At 40.8% G+C, this 21,312-nt stretch overlaps 1 protein-coding gene across 5 annotated transcripts in view; it reads left to right on the top strand.

Moving 5' to 3' along the window:
• The window catches only part of LOC140358602 (thyroid hormone receptor alpha), a 96,510-nt gene that overhangs the window by 62,621 nt on the left and 12,577 nt on the right, over positions 1-21,312 (top strand). For 2 of the 5 annotated variants that reach the window (XM_072443532.1, XM_072443533.1), the window contains 4 exons: positions 17,166-17,227; positions 18,769-18,890; positions 19,634-19,781; positions 21,035-21,240. In XM_072443532.1, coding sequence (XP_072299633.1) covers positions 17,166-17,227; positions 18,769-18,890; positions 19,634-19,781; positions 21,035-21,240 — 538 coding nt within the window. Of the gene's footprint in view, positions 1-12,802; positions 12,864-17,165; positions 17,228-18,768; positions 18,891-19,633; positions 19,782-21,034; positions 21,241-21,312 lie in introns of those variants that run through there. The other 3 variants (XM_072443537.1, XM_072443535.1, XM_072443536.1) reach the window with 3 other exon arrangements.

Below are 21,312 nucleotides of genomic sequence, written 5' to 3' on the forward strand. Positions count from 1 at the left end.
TTAGTTTTAATAGATGCCTTGCCCTGTCTCAGCTCCAGGCGCAGTACATTCCATAGTTTTGGCCCTGTGAGGGAGCGGCCCACTCCCACTAACGAGGAGTGATCTGCTGAAGGTCGGATAGATAATGAGGAGCGAGGACATGGAGGCATTTGAAAATAAATAAAAGGATTTTAAAATCGAAAATAGACAGGGAGCAAGTGCAAAAACATCCAAATGAGATGTGATTTGATATTGTTTTCTAGTGCCAGTCCAAAGGTGAGCCGCAGCATTCTTTTCAAGTTGCAGCCTTGCAATTTATTACTGAAAACCATTTCATGCATTAAGAAAAAGAGAAAGAAGAGTAAAAAAATCATGGTGTACTGTATATTTTTTATATTTTAGTTTCAGGTGACATTGCAAGATTCTATTGGCCAGTAACATACATATTTTTATTAGCAAGTTTTAGAGTCTGGTCTCTAATTAGAAATGCTCTGGTTTCATATTTGTAGATTTTCCTTGAGGATTATGAACCTACAATGTAATAATCCATAGGGAAAACTCAAAATATGAGATAATCCCATTCAGGAATTTGAACACCCTATCAGTTAGTGTCATGGCTCTGTACACTCCCCATCATGCTATATAATGACTACATGTGGGTGATATGACATTTGGAACAGTGTGATAAAGCCCCATCTCATTTTCCTCACCACTGTGAGCGAAGCCAGACAGAGATTTCTGCTAACTGCACCGCTAAAGCTCACCGCAGACTGTGGAAGCTCTGCACAGGCTAACAACTCTGATAATGAAAGAGATGAGACATGATAAGTGGAAGTAGAACCTTTAGCAATAACTTAAATAACCTGAAACAAGTACAAATACTATAAGAGCCAATTTCAAGCAGGCAATTATATAGTTGCCGCAAATGTTTGGCCATAATCGCTCTGCAGGAATTTCATACCTTTGACCTCAAAATCAAGCAGCATTTGACAGTGTAGGGTCTCAAACTACAGATATTCAGTTTATGATTAAGGGAGATTTCTTAGCAGAAACGAGACAAGACGGGGCACCAGGGTAAAACCCAAAGAGCTAAGATACAGTCCTTAATCGCGCTCGTTAAAAAGGTCTGAAGGGTGTTTCACGATTCAGGGACTTACACATAGTCTAATCAAACAAACAATAGTCAATAACTCTTTTGTGTAGTTTATTTATCCAAAGGGCAATCAAAAACACCGGAGCAGAAATGTGCACAGGTAAATCACAGGTGATGTTATATCAGATTTGACAGCAAATTTCATGCAGATAATGTTAAACCAGGGTTTTGCCTTTGATAATCAAACGTGTCTATGCTAATCTATATCAAAAAGAGGGAAAGTGAGAAGCTAAAGGGAGGAGGAACAGCTGAGCTCTACCCAAATCACGCCACAAAAGAACCGCACACTGAACTCGGCTTACGATTTTGTAGAGACTCGGTCCGGCTGGTCTTTGTCCGCGGACGAGATCCGTGGCGAGGCGTCGCGTGGAGCGGTGTGGCTGCGAAGGCAGCGGCGTGCTGCGACGTCCTTGAAGCGGGTGGCGGCCGTGGAGCGAGGCGTCGCGTGGAGCGGTGTGGCGGCGAAGGCAGCGGTGTGCTGTGAGGTCCTTGGCGCCGGTGGCAACGGAGGCGATGTCCGGGAGTTCCTTAGCGGTAGAACGCTTTAGCGGCGTGTTAGCTCCTCACGCGGCCTTTACTCAGATGAGAACGTAGCGCTGATCCACGTAAACGGCGTAGATTACTTCAAAAAGAAAAGAAACGAAGTAGCAAAGATAGTCTCAGTGCGGCTTAGCGCTTGAGCTTAGTTCCAGGTGGTTCCAGGCGGTTTCAGGTGGTTTCAGAGTCCAGGGCTGGCATGGCCTTGTCGACCACGTGTCGGACGGATTATCGTTGAGACAAAGGAAAAAGGTGAACGGCTCGTCCGTGGAGACGGCTTCCAAGAGAAAAGACAAAGGCTTGAACACAAAGGGGATGAGAAGAGAAGAGCATAATTACCCTACAAGTGGTGCCCCGTGTGAGATAATTCAAATTAAAATTGTAATTCCTAAAAAATCTAAAAGTGAATCCCCAAAACTAGATCCTAACTCCGCGTCTAGTGTGTGATGCTTGGTGACCACCAGCTCCTAAACACGAAGCTTGATCCCTGTTATGTGTGCGATACATGTGTTTAATAAGACCTTTGTAGACCATAGTTATTGCCGAACACTTAAATACTGATCTACAGTTAATAGTCTGTGCACAGCCGCAGAAGAAGAGTGACTTTACCTGTTGTAAATTCTGTCTTATCAGTCTTGTCAACTGAAAGCAGAAAAACACGTAGAGAGTAGATGCTATTACCGCGAGTCTCCGGGATACACACCTCTACACAGTACATGATTAGTAGAACATTGCTGCGATGCTCCAGAATGTTAGAAAATATGTACACCTTAAACAACAGCCTGCACTACTGCGAGGCCCAATCTGCCGATGACTGCTGCACAGAAGTGAGCTCACGCCGCTCAGCGACCCTAATAGGCCCTCGGCTGTGAAGCTTCACACTTAAGGCTTAACCGGAAGTCGATCTAAGTCACTTCCTAAAACACGTCTCGTACCTGCACAGGCAGCAGGCATGTTTGGAGTGGATCACAAAAGCTACCAAAGTTATTCATCACAAACTCATTTGGCCTCAACGAGGTTGAATGAACAATTTATTGTTGTTTTGAATAGATTCACATTACAAAGGCTAAATGGTTTAATCAAACGGTTTCAAATTGACCAAACTTTTAGCAATCAATCGCTAAATAAATTAATAATCTGAAAGCCGTGAGTTCGGATATTAAATCTGTTTTCATTTACTTTAGATATTGACCATCTTCCAACAAACAAATAGAAGAGTCAAACAATAATATAACTACGTTTTAAAACGCCTCTGACCAACCCCTGTTCAAAGCTTTTAAACTAGTTGCTGTTTTGCCTGTGCTAATAATAGTGTATCTTTAACAAAAAGTACCTCGTACACTATTCCAAACGAGCCCTGGCTCCTCTTCAAAATTGTCACTAATTCTATTTGTTTAGAAGAAATGATGTACCTGCAGACACTAATCTATATTTTTGTCGCTTAAGCACAACAAATTCAAACTTGTTGTCGATTTTCTTTTGGTGGCGTAGTTCCAAAAAAAATCCACCACCAATTGGTTTTATTTTGCCCAAATTTAGACATTTTTGTGCGCACATTTTTCAAGACAACCTCGGAGTATCTTGTGTGGTTTATGATCTATTACCAAATGTAATAGCTAGGCTAAGAACAAATATCTCTCCCAAATTTTGAACAAGTTTGAGATAGGATACGATTCTTATAAAATCCCTTTAACCCCAAGGTAAAATATTCCATTGAGTTAGTACATTCCACCTCTGTGCCACTGTCTTTTGGGTCCTGGATATCTTCATTGACAAACCTTTCTTTCTTCAAGAAAACATCTGTCAAAAGAGAGGGATGTAGGGGACCCATATGTCCCAAAAAGACCTTTGAAAGATAATACCTTTTCACAGCTCAACACAGTTGCAGAAATCAAAGCATAGTGTTGGGTGTAAAGGAATGACCCCCCACGGAGAGGACACTGTCTTCACCGGAGCCCTTCCCCCTGAATCTGATAAGAGACATTCCTCAGGACTACGTTTCTTAATGACTATATTTCACATCTAAACCAACTTGATGCTGACTGTGTGATCTAGACTTGTGACTAAATCATGTTTTAGTTTCGTTTGCCACAAGAACTGGTTTGAAGTGTGTTGATGTCGTACTTAATGTACTTTCTCATGACCTGCTATTAATGTGTGTTTGTTGACAATGTTGTGTATTTTATTATGGTCACTTGTCATTTTTGCTGGTTTGAGTTAAATTTGCCCAAACTGAGAATAAGTTTGACCAAGAGTTAAAGCCACTCCCACTAGGCCACTCCTCCCAGGTCAATAAAAGAGCAGACTCAGCTCTGCTTCTCTCTCTTCTTTTGCCGGCACGTGACCTGCCAGGACGACACACCGGGTCGGGGACCCCGCAGGGGCCCCTCCCCCACCAGGGAGGCTGCATTGTCTCCCAAACTCGGCTTTCACCAAACAACCCGAACATCTTCATCAAAAAATGCACAATTCAACGAACCCTGGACTCATCAAACTCTTCGAATGCTAAACCTGCTCAAGCATCAGCGCCCTGACAGCTCCAAGGACGCAAAGGACTCTGAGAACGCAAAGACGTGGGAGGCCTCGCTCCACACCTTCCTTGGACACGTGAGACCTGAGAGTGGTTGATTACAGAGTGGCATTTAAAGACCTTGAATTATTCCCTAAAACCAATCAAAACCTAATTCTTAATACCAGCATTTCTTCTAACTAAGTTGAGCCCAGGCACCGCCTGTGTAACCAAATGTGTCATTAATTGATGTTATATCTTTGTTTATTAAACCACACAAAACCATCCTGGTTTATAGAGCCTTTGTATTGATCTTTATAGAATTATAATTGTCGGTCAATGAATCGTGTTCTCCCCTTCAGAGAATGAGACTGAGTATATGTTAATGTTTTGCTGAACAAGCTTCAGATGGTGCCCTTTTAAATATAAATATGAACATTAACTACCTAAAGTGCTACACGTGTTGTCCACGATGAAATGGCTAGTCCCAGAGAATATACATTCCATCTTTGTACAAATGTGTGAGCAAGAAACGAGTATGATTACCCTACAACAGACAAGATGATTCATTGACATTTTGTGAGTTAGAACAAATCCAATAATTTCTGGAGTTACACAGCTAAGCAATGTGATTTTTGAAAGCCACTGCAATTCTGTTCAGCAGCTCTAGCAGTAGCAAGAAGTGAGTGAGCCTTGCAGGTGTTCATTCTTGGCCAAAAGTATAGTTCTAAGCATTTACAATTACAAAAGTGAAAATTTTGTACAAACCAACAAAAGGACAATTTATGTGCAACAATAAATTAAGTTAATTGTTAATTTTTCGATTGTGAGCAAAGGACCCGACATGTTTACTATCCGCAGAGGACTTCAGAGGGCGGCGTTTTGACTGCACAGGTGCTTAAAATCCTTGAAAGTGCTTGAATTTGTCTACATTGTTTTCAAGGTTGGGAAAGTAGTTGTGAAGTACTCCAATACTGCGGGCGCAACTACTTCGTGCTGGTGTTCTGCTTTAAATCAAGGGAATGACTTGAGCAGCGCTTTTCCTCAACACATCGGTTATTGCTACTGTTATGTGGGAGCTGACTCAAGGAGGTGATAGACACATGCACACGAGAGACACAGGGTCAAATGTGATGGGAGAGTATCAAAATTAAAAAGAACAATGTTTGTCACAATTGCGTTTTCATTTGTTTTTGTTGTGTTGCTTTTAATGGCGGTTAAACGGTGCATTTACCGCCACCTACTGTAGTCTTCAAAGTATGTGTTTTATGCTATGCCATTAAAGAAAGAGAGATAGAGAAAGAGAGTTGCAGGGAGAGTAAAAGCGAATCTGCGTTGTCATTAGGAAAAGTTCACTGTCTGTCTCTCTCTCTTCCGGAGTCAGTCTGCTGCTCCTGTGTCAACACACAAAAAGCATTATTCACAACAGTTTGGTCTATTTTGGAATGTTCAATTAGCTTGAATATCACTTTCTGATTCTAATATGTAGAATAATCCCACGTGCTGTGTGCCTCAGTCACCCGCGAGCCCGAGTGGGAGCAAGCGGGAGAAAATGAATGGATGAAATCATTGAAAGTGTTATGTATTCATTTGGAGATTGGAGCATGTTTTGTGACCCGGTGTGGCAGCACCACATAATTTTACATACCTGTAGTCTTAAATATAGTAAAACAAATTAAATCACTTAAACCAACACATTAAAATGGTACTAGAAAACTTTCTTATATTATTTAAAACATGTTTATATTAGTATTTGTTGTGGCGTTAGATGTCCTCAGTCTGTATAAATGCCTTTGTGCTTCACTGTCGGGTGATACAGATATATTTAGTGCAGATGATGACAGCTGTGCATCACATTTGGTGTGAGACTTGCTTAATCAATAGTTGACCCCGAGTGGCCTTGAAGTGACAAAGGCCCCAAGCCAAATATTGTTTAGGGCCCCTTGAAGGTTATATCTGGCTCTAAGAAATACTTAGTTTTAATTAAACAACTACTGAATAACTAAGATGTTTCGCCCCTTATGTTGAAATGCCTTACCATGCAGGAAATTGAGTTTACCTATTTAATACTACAAATCAACTGACTCTTCAATGTTTCAATGTTTTACAGCCCCTTTTTAAAATGCCCCAAAAACAGTAAAATACTTCTGATTTGTCCAAAATGTTCTACAAACTTTAAACAAAGCACACTTCATCAACTTCAACAAAGCACACTTCATCAACTTCAACAAAGCACACTTCATCAACTTTTTTATCATATTCTCAAAGTGCATATTGGGAGAGAAACATATTGCATTCATGTTTTATAAATATCAGAAAATACAGTTGAAATGAAAAATCGGTGCTTGCGTTGTGTTTTAAGAAACAAGTGTACGTTGAATTCTTGGTGGTTTAATTAAGGTGTACAACCCCTGTACGCTCCATTACCCTCTGAGAGTAGCACGTATCACGAAGGGGCTTTTGGGTTACACAGAGGATCATGCATTATTCATGTCTTATACAATCGGGAAGCATGAATTCTATTTGTTGCGCACAATGACAGAGGAGAAAGGAGAACTGCACTCCTTTGACTCAAATGACATAAATGTGTATTTGCATTTAAAGTAAGTTGAACATGAAAGCATTTCCAAACTCGCTTAGTGTTGGTAGCGTTTTTGCATTAATATCGTTGTTTTAAGCTAGGCACATGTTACTAGAACGCAGACTTAATTGATGCAAAATGTCAATTCAGAAGGGGAAAACTTTCAATTGACACTCAGCCTATAAAATATGAAACTAGGCTGTTTTCGGGTCGGGCAAGACCCCTCCCCCTCTGATCTCTGAGTCACAGCTAACCCACAATGTATTTTGACACATCAAATCCAGCTTTAGGCTATGGACACTTCTGCACCAGTTTCCCCATGTGCCAGAATGAAGTGCAAAGTGAAGCTTTCCATTTCCCAATTACTGGAGACACTAGTGGCTTTCCGCATTACAATTTAATGCACAATGTCAGTTTTCTGCGTGAGGGAAAGTTAGGATTCATGTCTTACTATTCATAAGGTACCTTTTAAACTCTTTTTTCCAGTTTCCTTCCATCAGAACATTTTAATGATATGGTTTGTTGCAGCTTTACAAGAGTGATTGTCAGGCAAGTAAGCGCTTATTCTGTGCCTGTACCTTTTTTTTGCTGAAAATGGCTACCTACATGATATTTTTGAGCTTTACATATGTGACCTGGAGTCTGAATTGTATGATTAGTCGTAAGTAAATCCAAGGGTGTGGGTAGAGATGGGGCAAACAGATTTTGTGAAAACGCAAGCCTTGACTTGTGTGTCCTGAAAGTATATTGTAACCCTTAGATACATATGCATTGTATTGTGCGCATATAGAACCAGCTCTATTGGCCACTGTCAGGCCTTCTTTTTAGTACATTTTGACTCCGACAGAGTGGCCCATGTGACCTCAGCCTGATCACTGCCGTTTTCTACGCGTCATGTGACTCACTGCAACATGTCATGGTAGCACACAACTATTCAAACTATATTACACTGCTCTAATTCAATTCAGAGTCATATGAACAATGTTAAACCCTTAAAAGTAATTGTACTCTTGAAAATATATGCTGCAAAGCTTAACTCCTAAAATAAATATGGATATTGTTTAAGGAATATGTGATTGTTTGTCATTATTGACATTGGAGCAATGAGTTAATGGACCTGGTCACCTGGATCAAAATAAACCTGCTGTGTTTATACGCCTCTAAATATAAGTGTTATAAATACAATGCTGTTTATTGGGGCCTGTGCATTTTTACCCTTGATCCACCCGGGACTTCCTCTGTAATAAATTAGCACCTTCAGAATCTCACAATGAGGTCTTGCCAAGAGTTCAACAGTTGTCAATTTGATCCCCAGCGGCAGCATCTTAAACCAAAGGTCAGACGTAAAATGATCTGGCTGGACCGGAGCAGAGCCTGGTCCCGCTCACCTCCCTCCACTGCACCTCCCTCCCCTCCACTGCACCTCCCTCCCCTCCACTGCACCTCCCTCCCCTCCACTGCACATCCCTCCACTGCACCTCCCTCCACTGCACCTCCCTCCCCTCCACTGCACCTCCCTCCCCTCCACTGCACCTCCCTCCCCTCCACTGCACCTCCCTCCCCTCCACTGCACATCCCTCCACTGCACCTCCCTCCACTGCACCTCCCTCCCCTCCACTGCACCTCCCTCCACTGCGCCTCCCTCCACTGCGCCTCCCTCCACTGCACCTCCCTCCACTGCTCCTCCCTCCACTGCGCCTCCCTCCACTGCACCTCGCTCCTGCACCTCCCTCCACTGCACCTCCCTCCCCTCCACTGAACCTCCCTCCACTGCGCCTCCCTCCACTGCGCCTCCCTCCACTGCACCTCCCTCCACTGCTCCTCCCTCCACTGCGCCTCCCTCCACTGCACCTCGCTCCTGCACCTCCCTCCACTGCACCTCCCTCCACTGCACCTCCCTCCACTGCACCTCCCTCCACTGCGCCTCCCTCCACTGCACCTCCCTCCACTGCACCTCCCTCCCCTCCACTGCACCTCCCTCCACTGCGCCTCCCTCCACTGCACCTCCCTCCACTGCAGGAAGTTGCAGCAGGTGGTGAATTAAACACACGGGTCATAGAAGCTGTCACGATGTCTGCTCATAGAAGCGGTTTAGGTGTTGAGCCAGCTCAGGACGTCTCACAACGTGCGGAAATATTAAAGACAAAGCTTTTGATGTCAGTGTTTCCAGCTGTCGTATGGATAAATATACAGCCTGTAGGTTCTGTTACTATGACAACTATTGGTACAGCCACACAGCTCCAGTGCAAATGAAATATAGACCATTTTCAGTCTCGGCACATTCTTTTTGTTTGCTGACTGACTGGTTGGCTTCACTCTCGTAGTGTGGAGCTGTTACCGCGGGTACAGCAGACTGATTTCTGATGCTCCCGCACACTCGGAGCCCCTGGAATGGCATTGTCAAAAATAGGCTGTAGCTCTTTGTGGATTTCAGTCCAATATTTCTGACCTACAGGATAGTCTTAATGAAAATGGTGGTAAAACTTTTTTTCATGTTTTCAGAAGAAAATAATGGCAACAGAAAAGCAAATAGTGAGATTTCTGCACTAGAGCGCATCAAACATAAATGATGGCACTCACTGTGTTAATCAGCCCTCCTCTTTTCCTCTTGTGTCTGATGTCCTCAACTGTTTGGACAGAGCTCCAAATTACACAGGTTTTCCTCTGATAAATCTGTGGGAGTCCAACTTCTTCTTCTGCCGCCACTTTTAATGTCCATCTAAAAGACTCCTGAGTGAGTTAGCATCACAGCTAGCCTAGCACCGCATCTCTCTCTGTTTTGGTCGGGATGTGACCCAGCATCCAGTATTTGCTCTCGTCTATCAAGAGTCGTTCTTCACAGGGGCAGAAAAGCGACCTGTATCAGCATTTGTTTCTTACGCTTGACTTTTAACTACACGGTACATTTAAAAAAATGGTTTGCTGAGACTGCTTTGTGATTAGTATCTCACTGGCATAAATTAGTTTCAGTATAATCATTTATTGTTCCATTTTCTGGAGCAATGTGTGGAGCTTTAAAGTGTTTTCATGACATTAAGACTATGACTATTAAGATCTTCTCACCTATGACAGATGAGACCGTGCCCTATGAATTCATTGACCTGCCCTTTTGGGTCCTGGAGTCACATTTTACATCATGTAAACCAAAAGTTTTGTTACAGTCCAGGAAATAATGTACTCTTTTAAAAGTAACATGTGACACAAAGAATCAGAATCAGAATAAGGTTTATTGCCATTTGTCAGTGAACAAGGTTCACGAACATAGGAACTTGTCCTGGTGAAACACAAACATCAAACATTGAACAATGAATACAAAAACATTGAACAATGAATACAAAAACAATTGACAATGAATAGCTACCGGATATTAAAAATAGGTAAGTAAAGTTACCTATTTTTTGCCTTTCCTGAAGTCCACGATCATCTCCACGGTTTTCTGGGCCTTGAACCCCAGGTTTGTTACAGCTGCACCAGGACACCAGCCGACAATAGATAAAGTTGTCATTCATATTTCCTGTCTGTAATTACTTGACAGCAGTAGTCACTGTATTCAAACTGTATTAAAACTTTTATATTACAGTGGAAGTAACAGAACTGTTTATGGCAATATTTTCCAATGCTTATTTAGATATTTTGAAACTTTTCCCACTCTGTCCCAGCATCTGGCTTTTATCTATACAGTTATCAATGACCATGATGATAGTAATGGACTGTGCTTTGTGAGAATGGGCCTGTTAACATTATTCATGTGTTTTATGGGACTTCTCTTTGGGAAGTAAAGCATATTTTTTATGTTGAAATTGAAGAACATTGAAAAGTCTTTGCCCTTTTATACAGTATTGGTTAACTTAATTAGCATTAGCATGTATTTATATAGAAGCCTGTTATAGAGTTGTATGGTAACATAATTACCAGAACAGAATGGATCATTTGTTATGCCTTGTGCCTTTTTAACTAACATGGTTTGTTTATTTAGAAATGTAATTATGTATTTTATGGACCAAAAAATGTTGTGTTTTTTTGTCTTTTTAAAGCAGTGTTGTAGTAATTGAAGGCAATATGTTTCTGTTAGTTCGTGCCCAGATCTGAATACTTCATGTCAAGTGACTCTCATTACTTTCATTTTCTATAATTTTATTGAATCTAATACTTCCTCTGATGTCACAACTTTATGGAACAAACACAATTAAGTTTGTACAGGATTTGGACAAATTATGTGTTCTATGAATGCCCACAGACCCATCCATTTGTAAACACTGCATTCTAAAGGCGAGTATCGTATCGTTTCAAGTGTTGGCTCCAATACATTTTCAATGGGGAGAAAAAATGGGCAAACTTCAAAAATGAAAAACCAGGGCTGTTTTGGTGACCGTCAACACACGTTTTTTTTCTCACCAAGCACCACATGAAGCCGTAGTCGAGTGGTAAAGCAGCAACTTATGCCAGGACCTGTGCTACCGGCCTCTACTTTGTCAGGTCGATTCCCGGCTCTGACAATTTGCTGAATGTCTCGTTACAGAGAAGAGCAGGGTGGATATTCAGCTCAGAGCCTGGTGTATGTGCTGCTGCTTCCACCACTCAACCAAATCAAAATAAACTAACTAACCATATACAAATTACAAAATGAATTACATTGCTGCCTCATTCAAATGAATGGGATGACATTAGCATCAGTACCAGGCTGTGTGTGCAGCTGCTCTAAACATTTACAGATATCTAGTAGAAAAAGATGATGAGAAGGAAGTGTGCAGGTTTTAGTTCTTCAGGCTTTCCTCTGGAGAACTGATTTTCTTTGATACACACAGAGGGATGGATTGGAAAATAGTATTCGGCTGCCCATGTCAACACACCAGCATTGAATAATTAATGCCAGCTTTCATTTTTGATGAGTGCACTGCAACATTACAGTATTTTTTTATGCAAAATAGACAAAAAAAATGTTCTTGGTGTTCTAACAGATTGTTTCTTGTTACAAAAAGCAAATGTTTTTGAAACCCAAAATTTGAAAATCACCTAAAAGTGACATTTTATGCAAAAGGTTATTATCTTTCCCTTCTCATTTACCTGCTCTAAGTTGTGTTTAGAGGGATTCCTGCACGTTTAAGTAATGTTTATTCTCCTGCAAACAAGAGGCCAGTGCTAAAAAAAAAAACTGTTTTCCCTGACACATTATTATCTTTCACATTTTGGCTCAAACTAACAAAAATGTTGCTTTCCACCGCACTTTGTTGTGATGACGTTTACAGAGATGTAGAGCAAAGGGGCAGGTAGAAACCATAAGTCACCACAGGGTCCTTTTTTTATTACCTTAAATGTCCAAAATAAAAAAAACAGTCCTTGGGTGTCATACATGGATTATTACTTTAATCACTATAATACTATTACTATAATGCAGGCTCAATTTGTCTTCTTTAATGATCTGAACCCAAACTAAATTGATGAGGGAGCAAAGAACCAGACGGCTCTGGAGAGACTTTCCCAGCTCCTCTTATGCAATCGAGTTGGCATTAAAGCTTAAGTGAGATTCAGATTGAAGGCAGCCAATGCTATTTTTACTCTGCGTTGTGATACTGAGCAAACTGTTTATACAGCATGACAAATCAGACATGAAGACACAGACATGGATAGTTGATGACAGGGAGGACAGAAGAATTTAAAAAACATTATGAAATGTGCTACATCTTGAGGGACTGCCGTACAACAAGTGTGAGAGTCTTTTTATAAGGTGTGTTGTGGCGACAAATACCCCGTTATGCTGAGCGACACAGAGAAGGGGCAGGGCTTAGGGAAAGGGGCAGTCTCTTTGAAGCAGGCAGAGTGTGAGAGGGAGAGGAAGCAGAGGAGTGTAGTCAGAGTGTAGCAGGCTTCAAACCAGGGAGAAAAGAGCTGCTACTATCTCCTGCTCAACCCATCACCAGTGACTCAGGTTCTCGTCTCTTGTTTCCACCATCTTCAGATCAAGCAGGATTACTTCTGCGAACGGAGAGGGCACTCTTGCTAATGAGAGTTTAAAAGATCTCTCTGCATTTTCTTTATTTTTGACCACATTTCTGGTGACAGCAGAGGATCACCATGCATATCCTACAGCCGTATTGCATCAACAGGTTTGTGTGCTCATTTATTCATTACGTTTTGGTCTTGATACAAGGTGGGCGTGTGGACCAGGGTCATACTCTGCTGCACATGTTTCTCAGAGAGATTGATGCTTTCCCACAGCTGTTCTTATCTGCATCATGAATTGTCCTTTCCTCTTAAACAAGCCACTGCAGAAGACATATTAGGCATAGAGGAAATCTTAATTCGACTCACGTTTGATTTCTCATATCTAAACAAAGTCAGTGATTGTCGGCTTTGAGAGCTGATGAATGGGTCTAGAGTAAAGGCGATTTACTTCGATCAGCTGATGGTCTGATTGGCCTTGGGGATTCCCATCCTGTTGAGTGATCAAAATGCAGTAATTCATTACAACTTGAACAATAAAAACAAATTGCAACATGTAATGGCCAGTAGTACATCTAACATTATCAATAAAATTAATCAATGTTAAGCATTTCAATTATTTCTCCTTCATTCAACATTCCTCTGCTGCTGTATGTTTTCGTTCCCTAATGAATCTATTACACAACATACTGTGGTTAATAGTCTGATTCACATGTACATACTGTATTTATGCTTGCATATGTTAGTCAAGCCTTGGGTTTATTAGATGGTTCATGCTTTGAAACATTTTAATATTTTCCTTATTTCCCTGCCAGTATGTGTGCTTAGAAATCATAATCAACAGTTATTAGTTATTCAATTCTATTCTATTCTATTTAATTTTGTAACTTCCAAAATCACAATAGCTGTTGTCTCGAGGGGCTACAGCAGGGGTATCCAAACTTTCTACACTGAGGGCCGCATTTTGAAACATATGGAGCAGAGAGACACCGACAATAAAGTGAACCATTCAAAATGTTCTATTTGACACAGTTTTGATGAGCCTCCTCACCTTTTATAAGACTTGGAACATTATTATTAGGTTGCTATAACATAAACATGGTGGAATTTTTCCAATTTTACACAAAAAAATACTACTTTTTGTTATTTGGCCCCCAGGCCATAGTTTGGATGCCCCTGGGCGACAGTGAAAAAGCGAATTAAACAATGTTCATGGGACTTGGCAATGTCCCAGCATCCGGTGTCCTCAGACAAATGTCCCAGGGTCCCCTGTCCTTAGACCCTCCGTCTCAGCCTGGAGGAGTTCCACAGTGAAGGAGAGATCCCACTGCCTCAGACGGACAAGATCCCTCTAACAAGTAGTTTTGTAAGAGGTGTAGAGTATTCCATACTGCATAAGCACTTAGTGACAAGTGATAACAAGTATAACCATTTTAAAAATTAACCCTGTTGTTTAAAAGCCCATTTTATGGTCTCACTTTATCATGTTACAAATTCCAATACTAAACGCACAAGAAAAACAAAATAAATGGCATATTTGCTTTACTTGGGTGGTGGTAGACCTTAAACTCCAGTGTGGCGTCTCCACATAAAGCTGGCGTGTTTGAAGCATGTTTTAGACCAGGAACAGGTGCTGAGGTCCAGACATGGTCAGATTTGTGGCTGAATGAAATGAAAGGATCAGGTGCCAAGGGAGCAACTACTGAAAAGAACTGGACTAACTAGGACAGGCATGTGCGGCCCTCAGACAAATTTGTGTTGGCCCTCTCGCTTCCTGCTAAGTTTGTCCAAAGAACAAAAAGTACTTTTTACTCTGAAATTGGAAAAATATCTAAGCCTTTTGATGTTGTACCAACCTAATATTATTGTTCCAAGTCTTATTAAAGATGTGGAGGCATCGAAACTATGTCAAATGAAAATTTCACTTTTGTCAGTCAACAAATTCGACATTGTCGTGTTGTTTGTGGCCCTCTGGTCCGTAGAAGTTTCAAAATGCGGCCATCATTGAAAAAGTTTGGACACCCCTGAACTAGGAACTTCTGGAGAGAATGACTCATCAGCGCCTCCTTTGGTTTGAACACGTCGTGCGGACAGAGGAGGAAAGAGTCCTGAAAGCTGCTTTAAACTGCAATATGGAAAAAGACGACCTGCAGGATCCCAAGAAAGAGGTGGAGAAATGTGATATCTGAAGACTCGGCTGGACGAGGCATCAGTGAAGGGCGTGGAAAAGAGACAAATGCGCTTCAGATGTTCCACAAAAAGGGAACCAAAAGATATTCAAAAATGATGAAGATGCTGATGAATAGAAATTAAACCAACCCTTCTCTTTACATCATGGAAGCTGACGAGTGAAATACAACCTCAAATAACACAAGTGTTATTGTTATGTTTCATATATATAGTGTACCCAAAATGTTTTGTACCCATAAAGTGTCAGTCAGGATGTCAAGCCAGGACTTAACTAGTAACTTAAATGCAAAAGCCTTTCTGGTGTTATTGATGTATACTGTACATGAACCCCGGGTTGAGACCCTCTGGTATGAATGTGATTCTATACAACAGAACAAATGGATTTGATCAGTAGTGGTTCCTCCCTTGTTGCTGTTTCCTTTTGCCATCATTTCCATTGCCATGTGCACTGCGATAAAATTAATAAATTTTCTGAACCGTGAAAAGTAGGAAAAACACAGAATGAGATGTCACATGATCGTTTTCTTCTGCTGTGGCGAAGAGCAGCAGAGTGGATTTGACTGCCCAAACTGTGAGGGTGAGAGGGAGAGACAAGAGAGGATTGGGAAGCCTGTTACCTAACGCAATTAATGGAAGTTTGGATTGGAAAGCACCCCAGTCTCAATGCTGTGAAATTCTTTTTGAAAAGGATATACTCCAAGATTGAATATAATTGAAAGCCTCAAATTCCAAAGACCAGTTAAAGTATATAAAATGGAAACGCTAAAACAGAATGGAAATATGGGGGGATGACAGTAGAAGCAAACCAGGATGCAAAGCCCAAGGGTGGAAGAACCAAGAGCGAAAGAATTATCCGTATCTTCAGTGTGTGTGTGTGTGTGTGTGTGTGTGTGTGTGTGTGTGTGTGTGTGTTTCTGTGTGTGTGTGTGCTTGTGTGTGGGTAAGCTCTGTTACAAATGTGACTCCAGCTAGAAAAAGATCTATATATATCTGTGGTCAAGGCAATGAATAGAACAAATATATATATATATATATATATATATTTTAGTAAAGCCTATGTTTTGGCCCATAGGCTTTACTAAAAAAATGTAGAATTGTAAATTAGAACAGCTTTCTTGTTAAGTCGACTGGATGAATGAAAAGAGCCTGTGCACATGCGCCCTCACAGTGCACCTGCGCCCTCACAGTGCACATGCGCCCTCACAGTGCACATGCGCCCTCACAGTGCACATGCGCCCTCACAGTGCACATGCGCCCTCACAGTGCACATGCGCCCTCACATGCGCCCTCACAGTCCACAGGGAGAGCCTGAGACACCTCACACATGCTGCAGTATTTCTCATCACTAATTCTCAAGACTGAACAGTCTCGGGCTGCCAAAAGTGCACTTGCGGCAGGATGAAACATATGTAAACCCTTCAGAATGAAGTTGACCAATAAATCTATACACTATATAGTATCCTAAACTAAAATATCCTTTAAAAAATGCTACCGATAGTTGTTTACCTTAATGCCAAAGCAAGTTCCGAGTTTATGACTTCAGTTCAATAACAATGGCAATAAACCACTTTCTGATTCTGATTCTGAAGAAGCTTTGTTGCTGACGCTGAGGCACTGAAGCACTGGCTGTGGTGGCCTCACTTAGGATGGATCAAGCAGGTCATTAGAAGTTCAGTGGTTCTTAATCGTAGAAGTTTTACTAGATATTAGGGTTGTGTTCAAAACATTGATACGACGATATATCGCCACAGAGTCACAGTATCAATATTTCTTTTTTTCTTTTTTTATTAAATAATACAAATGTATGTACCATGAACATCATCAATTGTTTGACAAGAGGCAATACCCAGCCCTACTAGATATTAGATCTATTCATATTTTAATCTTCTTTTCACACTTTGCCTAGCTCTGGTTTAAATTGTGTTTAGTGCTGAAGTTAGTTCTGATGGTTTTTAAGTACCACTTGGAAAAGTGAGAGCCAATCTGAACATGTGATCGTCTCTCTACAAGCCCGTTGTTTTGAGGTGAGATGTATTGGTTCATTCACTTCAGAGTGTTAATACCCAGCCTGTGTAATATATTAAAAAGTTACATTTTGTACAAATAAATCCCATATAAATTATCCAATATAAAACATGTTTTGTTATTCAAAGACTAGCCAAATGAATGTCAGCATGGTGCAACCTTGTGAAAAGGTGAATATGGGTTTATGTTATGTCTTTAATGATAATAATTCTTATTCATCCAGCTCTCTCTCTGCTCTTGTGTGTCTGCAGGTGGCCCGATGTCCCCAAGAGAAAGAGGAAGAACAGCCAGTGTTCGGTGAAGAGCATGTCTGGTAAGGACTTGCCTGTTCATCATTCAGCTCTGCCTTTATGTAGTTTTGTTCCCACCTGAGTCCACACAAATGAGCTCAACCCATATGTCATTGTATATCTGAGGGATTAGGCCCCCTCGGCTGCTCTCCACTGCTTCGAATGATGCAGCGGCTGTCATTACTGTGATAATCTCTGTCATTTCTCCTTCTTCTGTTGAGGCTTTGTGGAAGACTAGAGTGATACTAGTGTCAGAGTGGACCTCTGCAGACACAAAGCAACGCAATTAGCCATTCTGATATTCAAGTTAATCCCAGACATACATGAGGCATTCGAACACAGTTTGAATTGGTAATTGAAGAAAAGGATACATTAAAAAAGAAGACATGAAAATGTAAATTAGGAGAATGTGGAATGGATTAAGGCAGGGTTAAAATGATAACTCTGTGACTTCCATTCAAAAAACATTTCATATCCAGGCCATAATCTCCATCTCCATGTGATCTAAACTCGCAATCCATACTGCGTCCCAAGGAGTATTTTAAAGCACAATACTGAAGCAAACCTTTGATTCTCTGTAAACAGAGGAAAATTAGCACATAAAACAATTAAAACACTTTTAAAATTGTATTTGTTTTATTTACTAACCAGGTGAGAACCCATTGAGATCAAAATTATATTTTTAGTTTAAAAAAGTAACATTTAATGTCCCCCCAATGTTGTATAGTCGCTTAAAGACCTTTGACTTTCAAATAAGAGGAATCTAAGGTCTATTCTATTGTCTGTGCAGTAGATTTCAGACAAATGTCTCAAGTGCTTTCAAAGATGTTGATAATTGTGATAGCAGATTGCAAGACAGCCTCACTGTGATTATAGTAATGACAGCACTGGCAGAGGGAATGGAGGTCTGGGGGAGAACAAAGTCTGTCCCTTATGCTCATTTGTGTCAGTGGGGCATCTTAGAGGTCGCTTAAAACGAGACTGTAAAGTTGACCATCTTCCAAGAAACAAAAATGACCTAATGTTATTGCCGTTTTGGATGTGAATATGTGGGTGTTATGGTTACCGTGAATCATGTAAAAACATAGTTACACAGTTAGTCAATCTCAAATTAACAGATAAAGTAACATGAGATATTTCCACATTAAATATGGTCCATGGTAGTAATACACATGTTGTCTTTTGACCCCTGAGTCAGGTCTGGCCAAGAAAGTCTCATTTCTACGCCGCGTGTCTTTGTGTTCTGCCCCCGGTGGCCGTTAGGCAGTAAAATCTATAAATTAGACGGACCGTTGTAATGACCGCAGGGTGTGGGAAAAAGTAGCAGCTTAAAGTCTGACAGGTACGGTATATACTAACTGGATGTGGTATGATTAAGGTTTGCACAGTAAAGCCTTTTAGACATGTTTGCCGGCCTCACATGAGCGGTGTGGACACAGTATAAGTCATGTGTCACAGTCGGAGCTCCACTTTGATAACTGAGCATCTTTACCCTCCTCTGCCTTCATCCCCTCGGTTCTGCACACTCACCCCTCTGTCTCTCCCCATACTCCTGCTCCTATAGCTCTTAGTGTCTCTGTTGCAGGATACATCCCCAGCTACCTGGAGAAGGACGAGCCGTGTGTGGTGTGCGGGGACAAAGCCACTGGATATCACTACCGCTGTATCACATGTGAAGGCTGCAAGGTAAACTAAAACTATAATTACTAAATATGGATACATACATACATACATACATACATACATATTTTTCCATGTATATACAAGCCAACTATGACAAATGTGTGTTTTTTACAGGACAGCGTGCTCTACAGACAAAGGAACCATTAATTTATTATGTTAAGTGTTTTTATAATTTGATAGTTTAATACATTTAATGTGCGAGGACTGCTGGAAAAGAAGGTCTAATCCTCTATAGTCAGAGAAAAGGCTTTGGGGAATCAGAGCCTGTCTTTCACAATAAGATGAATGATGAAGGTGAAAGTTTTCACTTACAAAGTTTGTAGTTCTTTAATTCGGAGTCAGAAGCCCTGGATTGAATAAGTCTCCACAACAATCTGTTGCAGTACAATACTCCTAAAATGCTTAACCTTCTGCTTGGTCACAATGTTGTCACAGAATACACCAATAGCAGGTGTAGTGATGACCTTATGTGATAAAAGAGGAAAGAACTCCATCTCACACTATCATTGACATGATATTAGTGTGAGCTGATATTGAAAATGAGGGCGGATGATAGAAGGTTCATGCCATATCTTTGTGTAGTTTATGTAGTGCTGGCATCTCAATCTCAACATTCACTTATTCATTTGATTGAAGCAGATCAAAGGAGCTTGACTCAAATTAAAGCAGTTATTTCTATAAAATATTTCCAACATGTTTTTTTTTTGTACCACGGCTCAAAGTTCTTTCTTTATTCTGTGTGGCAGGGTTTCTTTCGCAGGACCATTCAGAAGAACCTTCACCCTGCCTACTCGTGTAAATATGAAGGCTGCTGCATCATTGACAAGATCACACGAAACCAGTGCCAGCTCTGCCGCTTCAAGAAGTGCATCTCTGTGGGAATGGCCATGGACTGTAAGCCTCTCATACATGCACACCAATACTATTACATCCAAAGGAGTTACATGTTGATATAGAAAATAAAAGTACTAACTACTGTCTTGCAAGTAAATACTGTATGTTGAAGTACCCTTATTGTTTACAAATTTCCATTCTTTGACAAAAATCATTATGTATGGATAAAATAGTTTTAGATTTCCATGCCTTACTGTCTTTATATCTTAAGGAAAGTGTCTAATAAATGAAAAATAATTACCATTATTATTAGTATTATCTTTTCTTAGCTAGCTGTTTTTATTTTCTTTTATTTTATCTTTATTTTTCCCCTCCATTCCTGATTAGGAAATGAGAGGTTTTGTCTATAGGAGTTTTAGTTTTAGTTTTTTTTTTGTCTTTTATTAGAGTTTTGTTTATAAGAGTTCTTCTATAAAGAGTGTTTTTTTAAACTTCCTATAAGTTATCTGTCCTTTTCCTCTGTATCTTCCTGCGTTGAGACAATGAAATTTTCCCATGTGTGGACAATAAAGGAATATCTTAACTTAAAACTTGTAGCTCTCATTAGAGTTTAGATTTCGCCTCATGCTATTCATTTGGTTGTTTAATACAGTAATGTAGTAATCTTCAGCCTTGGACCATATAGAAGGCTTTAATATTCCATCTGGTTCATTTCATTGCAGCACAATCTTGTAATCTGCATATGAAGAAAAAAATAAACTCCACAAAAGTGTTGGTGACTTAGTGACATCACACTGCAGCTGCTCCTGTCGACTTACACAATTAGCTCTGGACATTTGGAGAAAAGCATAACCGGCCTTCACACTCACATCACATTTTAGAACAGAATTTGCTGTTTAACTGTCAGATTGCAGATTTGTTGACCTGGTTTGTGGGTAATATCTTTGTAATTACTGGGTTCATCCACATGGAACAAGAACTGGCACAAACATCAGCGTTTCTTTCTGTCAACATGAAATTATGTTTTCACAATGGCTTCAGAAAACGGTGCTATTATTCAACCCCAAAGATATGATTTTAGTCAGTTGCAAGGACAGTAAAACTTTAAATTAATGTTTTTTTAGTACCAGCCCACCAGGCATTCACTCTATATAATAAGAATAAGAGCTGAGGAGAAAAAGGTGAAAACCCAGCGTAATTTTTTAGCTCCTGGTCTGGCACATTCCAGTCTTTCATCTAATGCTCAGTTTGGGGATCATAAAGAAGACACGATTTATGCCTGCTATAATGTTCTTTACGTTATGTGGTTTCAGTGGTGCTGGATGACTCGAAGCGCGTTGCCAAGCGGCGGCTGATAGAACAGAACCGTGAGAAGAGGAAGAAGGAGGAGACGGTGCGAATGCTGCAGCTGAGGCCTGAGCCCGACAGCTCAGAGTGGGAGCTCATCCGGATGGTCACCGAAGCCCACAACAACACCAACGCACAGGCCTCCACCTGGAAACAGAAGCGCAAATTCATGGTGCGTGTCCTCCGCATGAAACACAAGAAACACAAGGAACACAAGAAATACAAGAAACACGAGAAGCACACG

Source organism: Eucyclogobius newberryi, unplaced genomic scaffold, assembly GCF_026437365.1.
Source record: "Eucyclogobius newberryi isolate DKJ021-1_F unplaced genomic scaffold, fEucNew1.0.hap1 SCAF_13, whole genome shotgun sequence".
In the NCBI taxonomy this organism is placed as follows: Eukaryota; Metazoa; Chordata; class Actinopteri; order Gobiiformes; family Gobiidae; genus Eucyclogobius; species Eucyclogobius newberryi.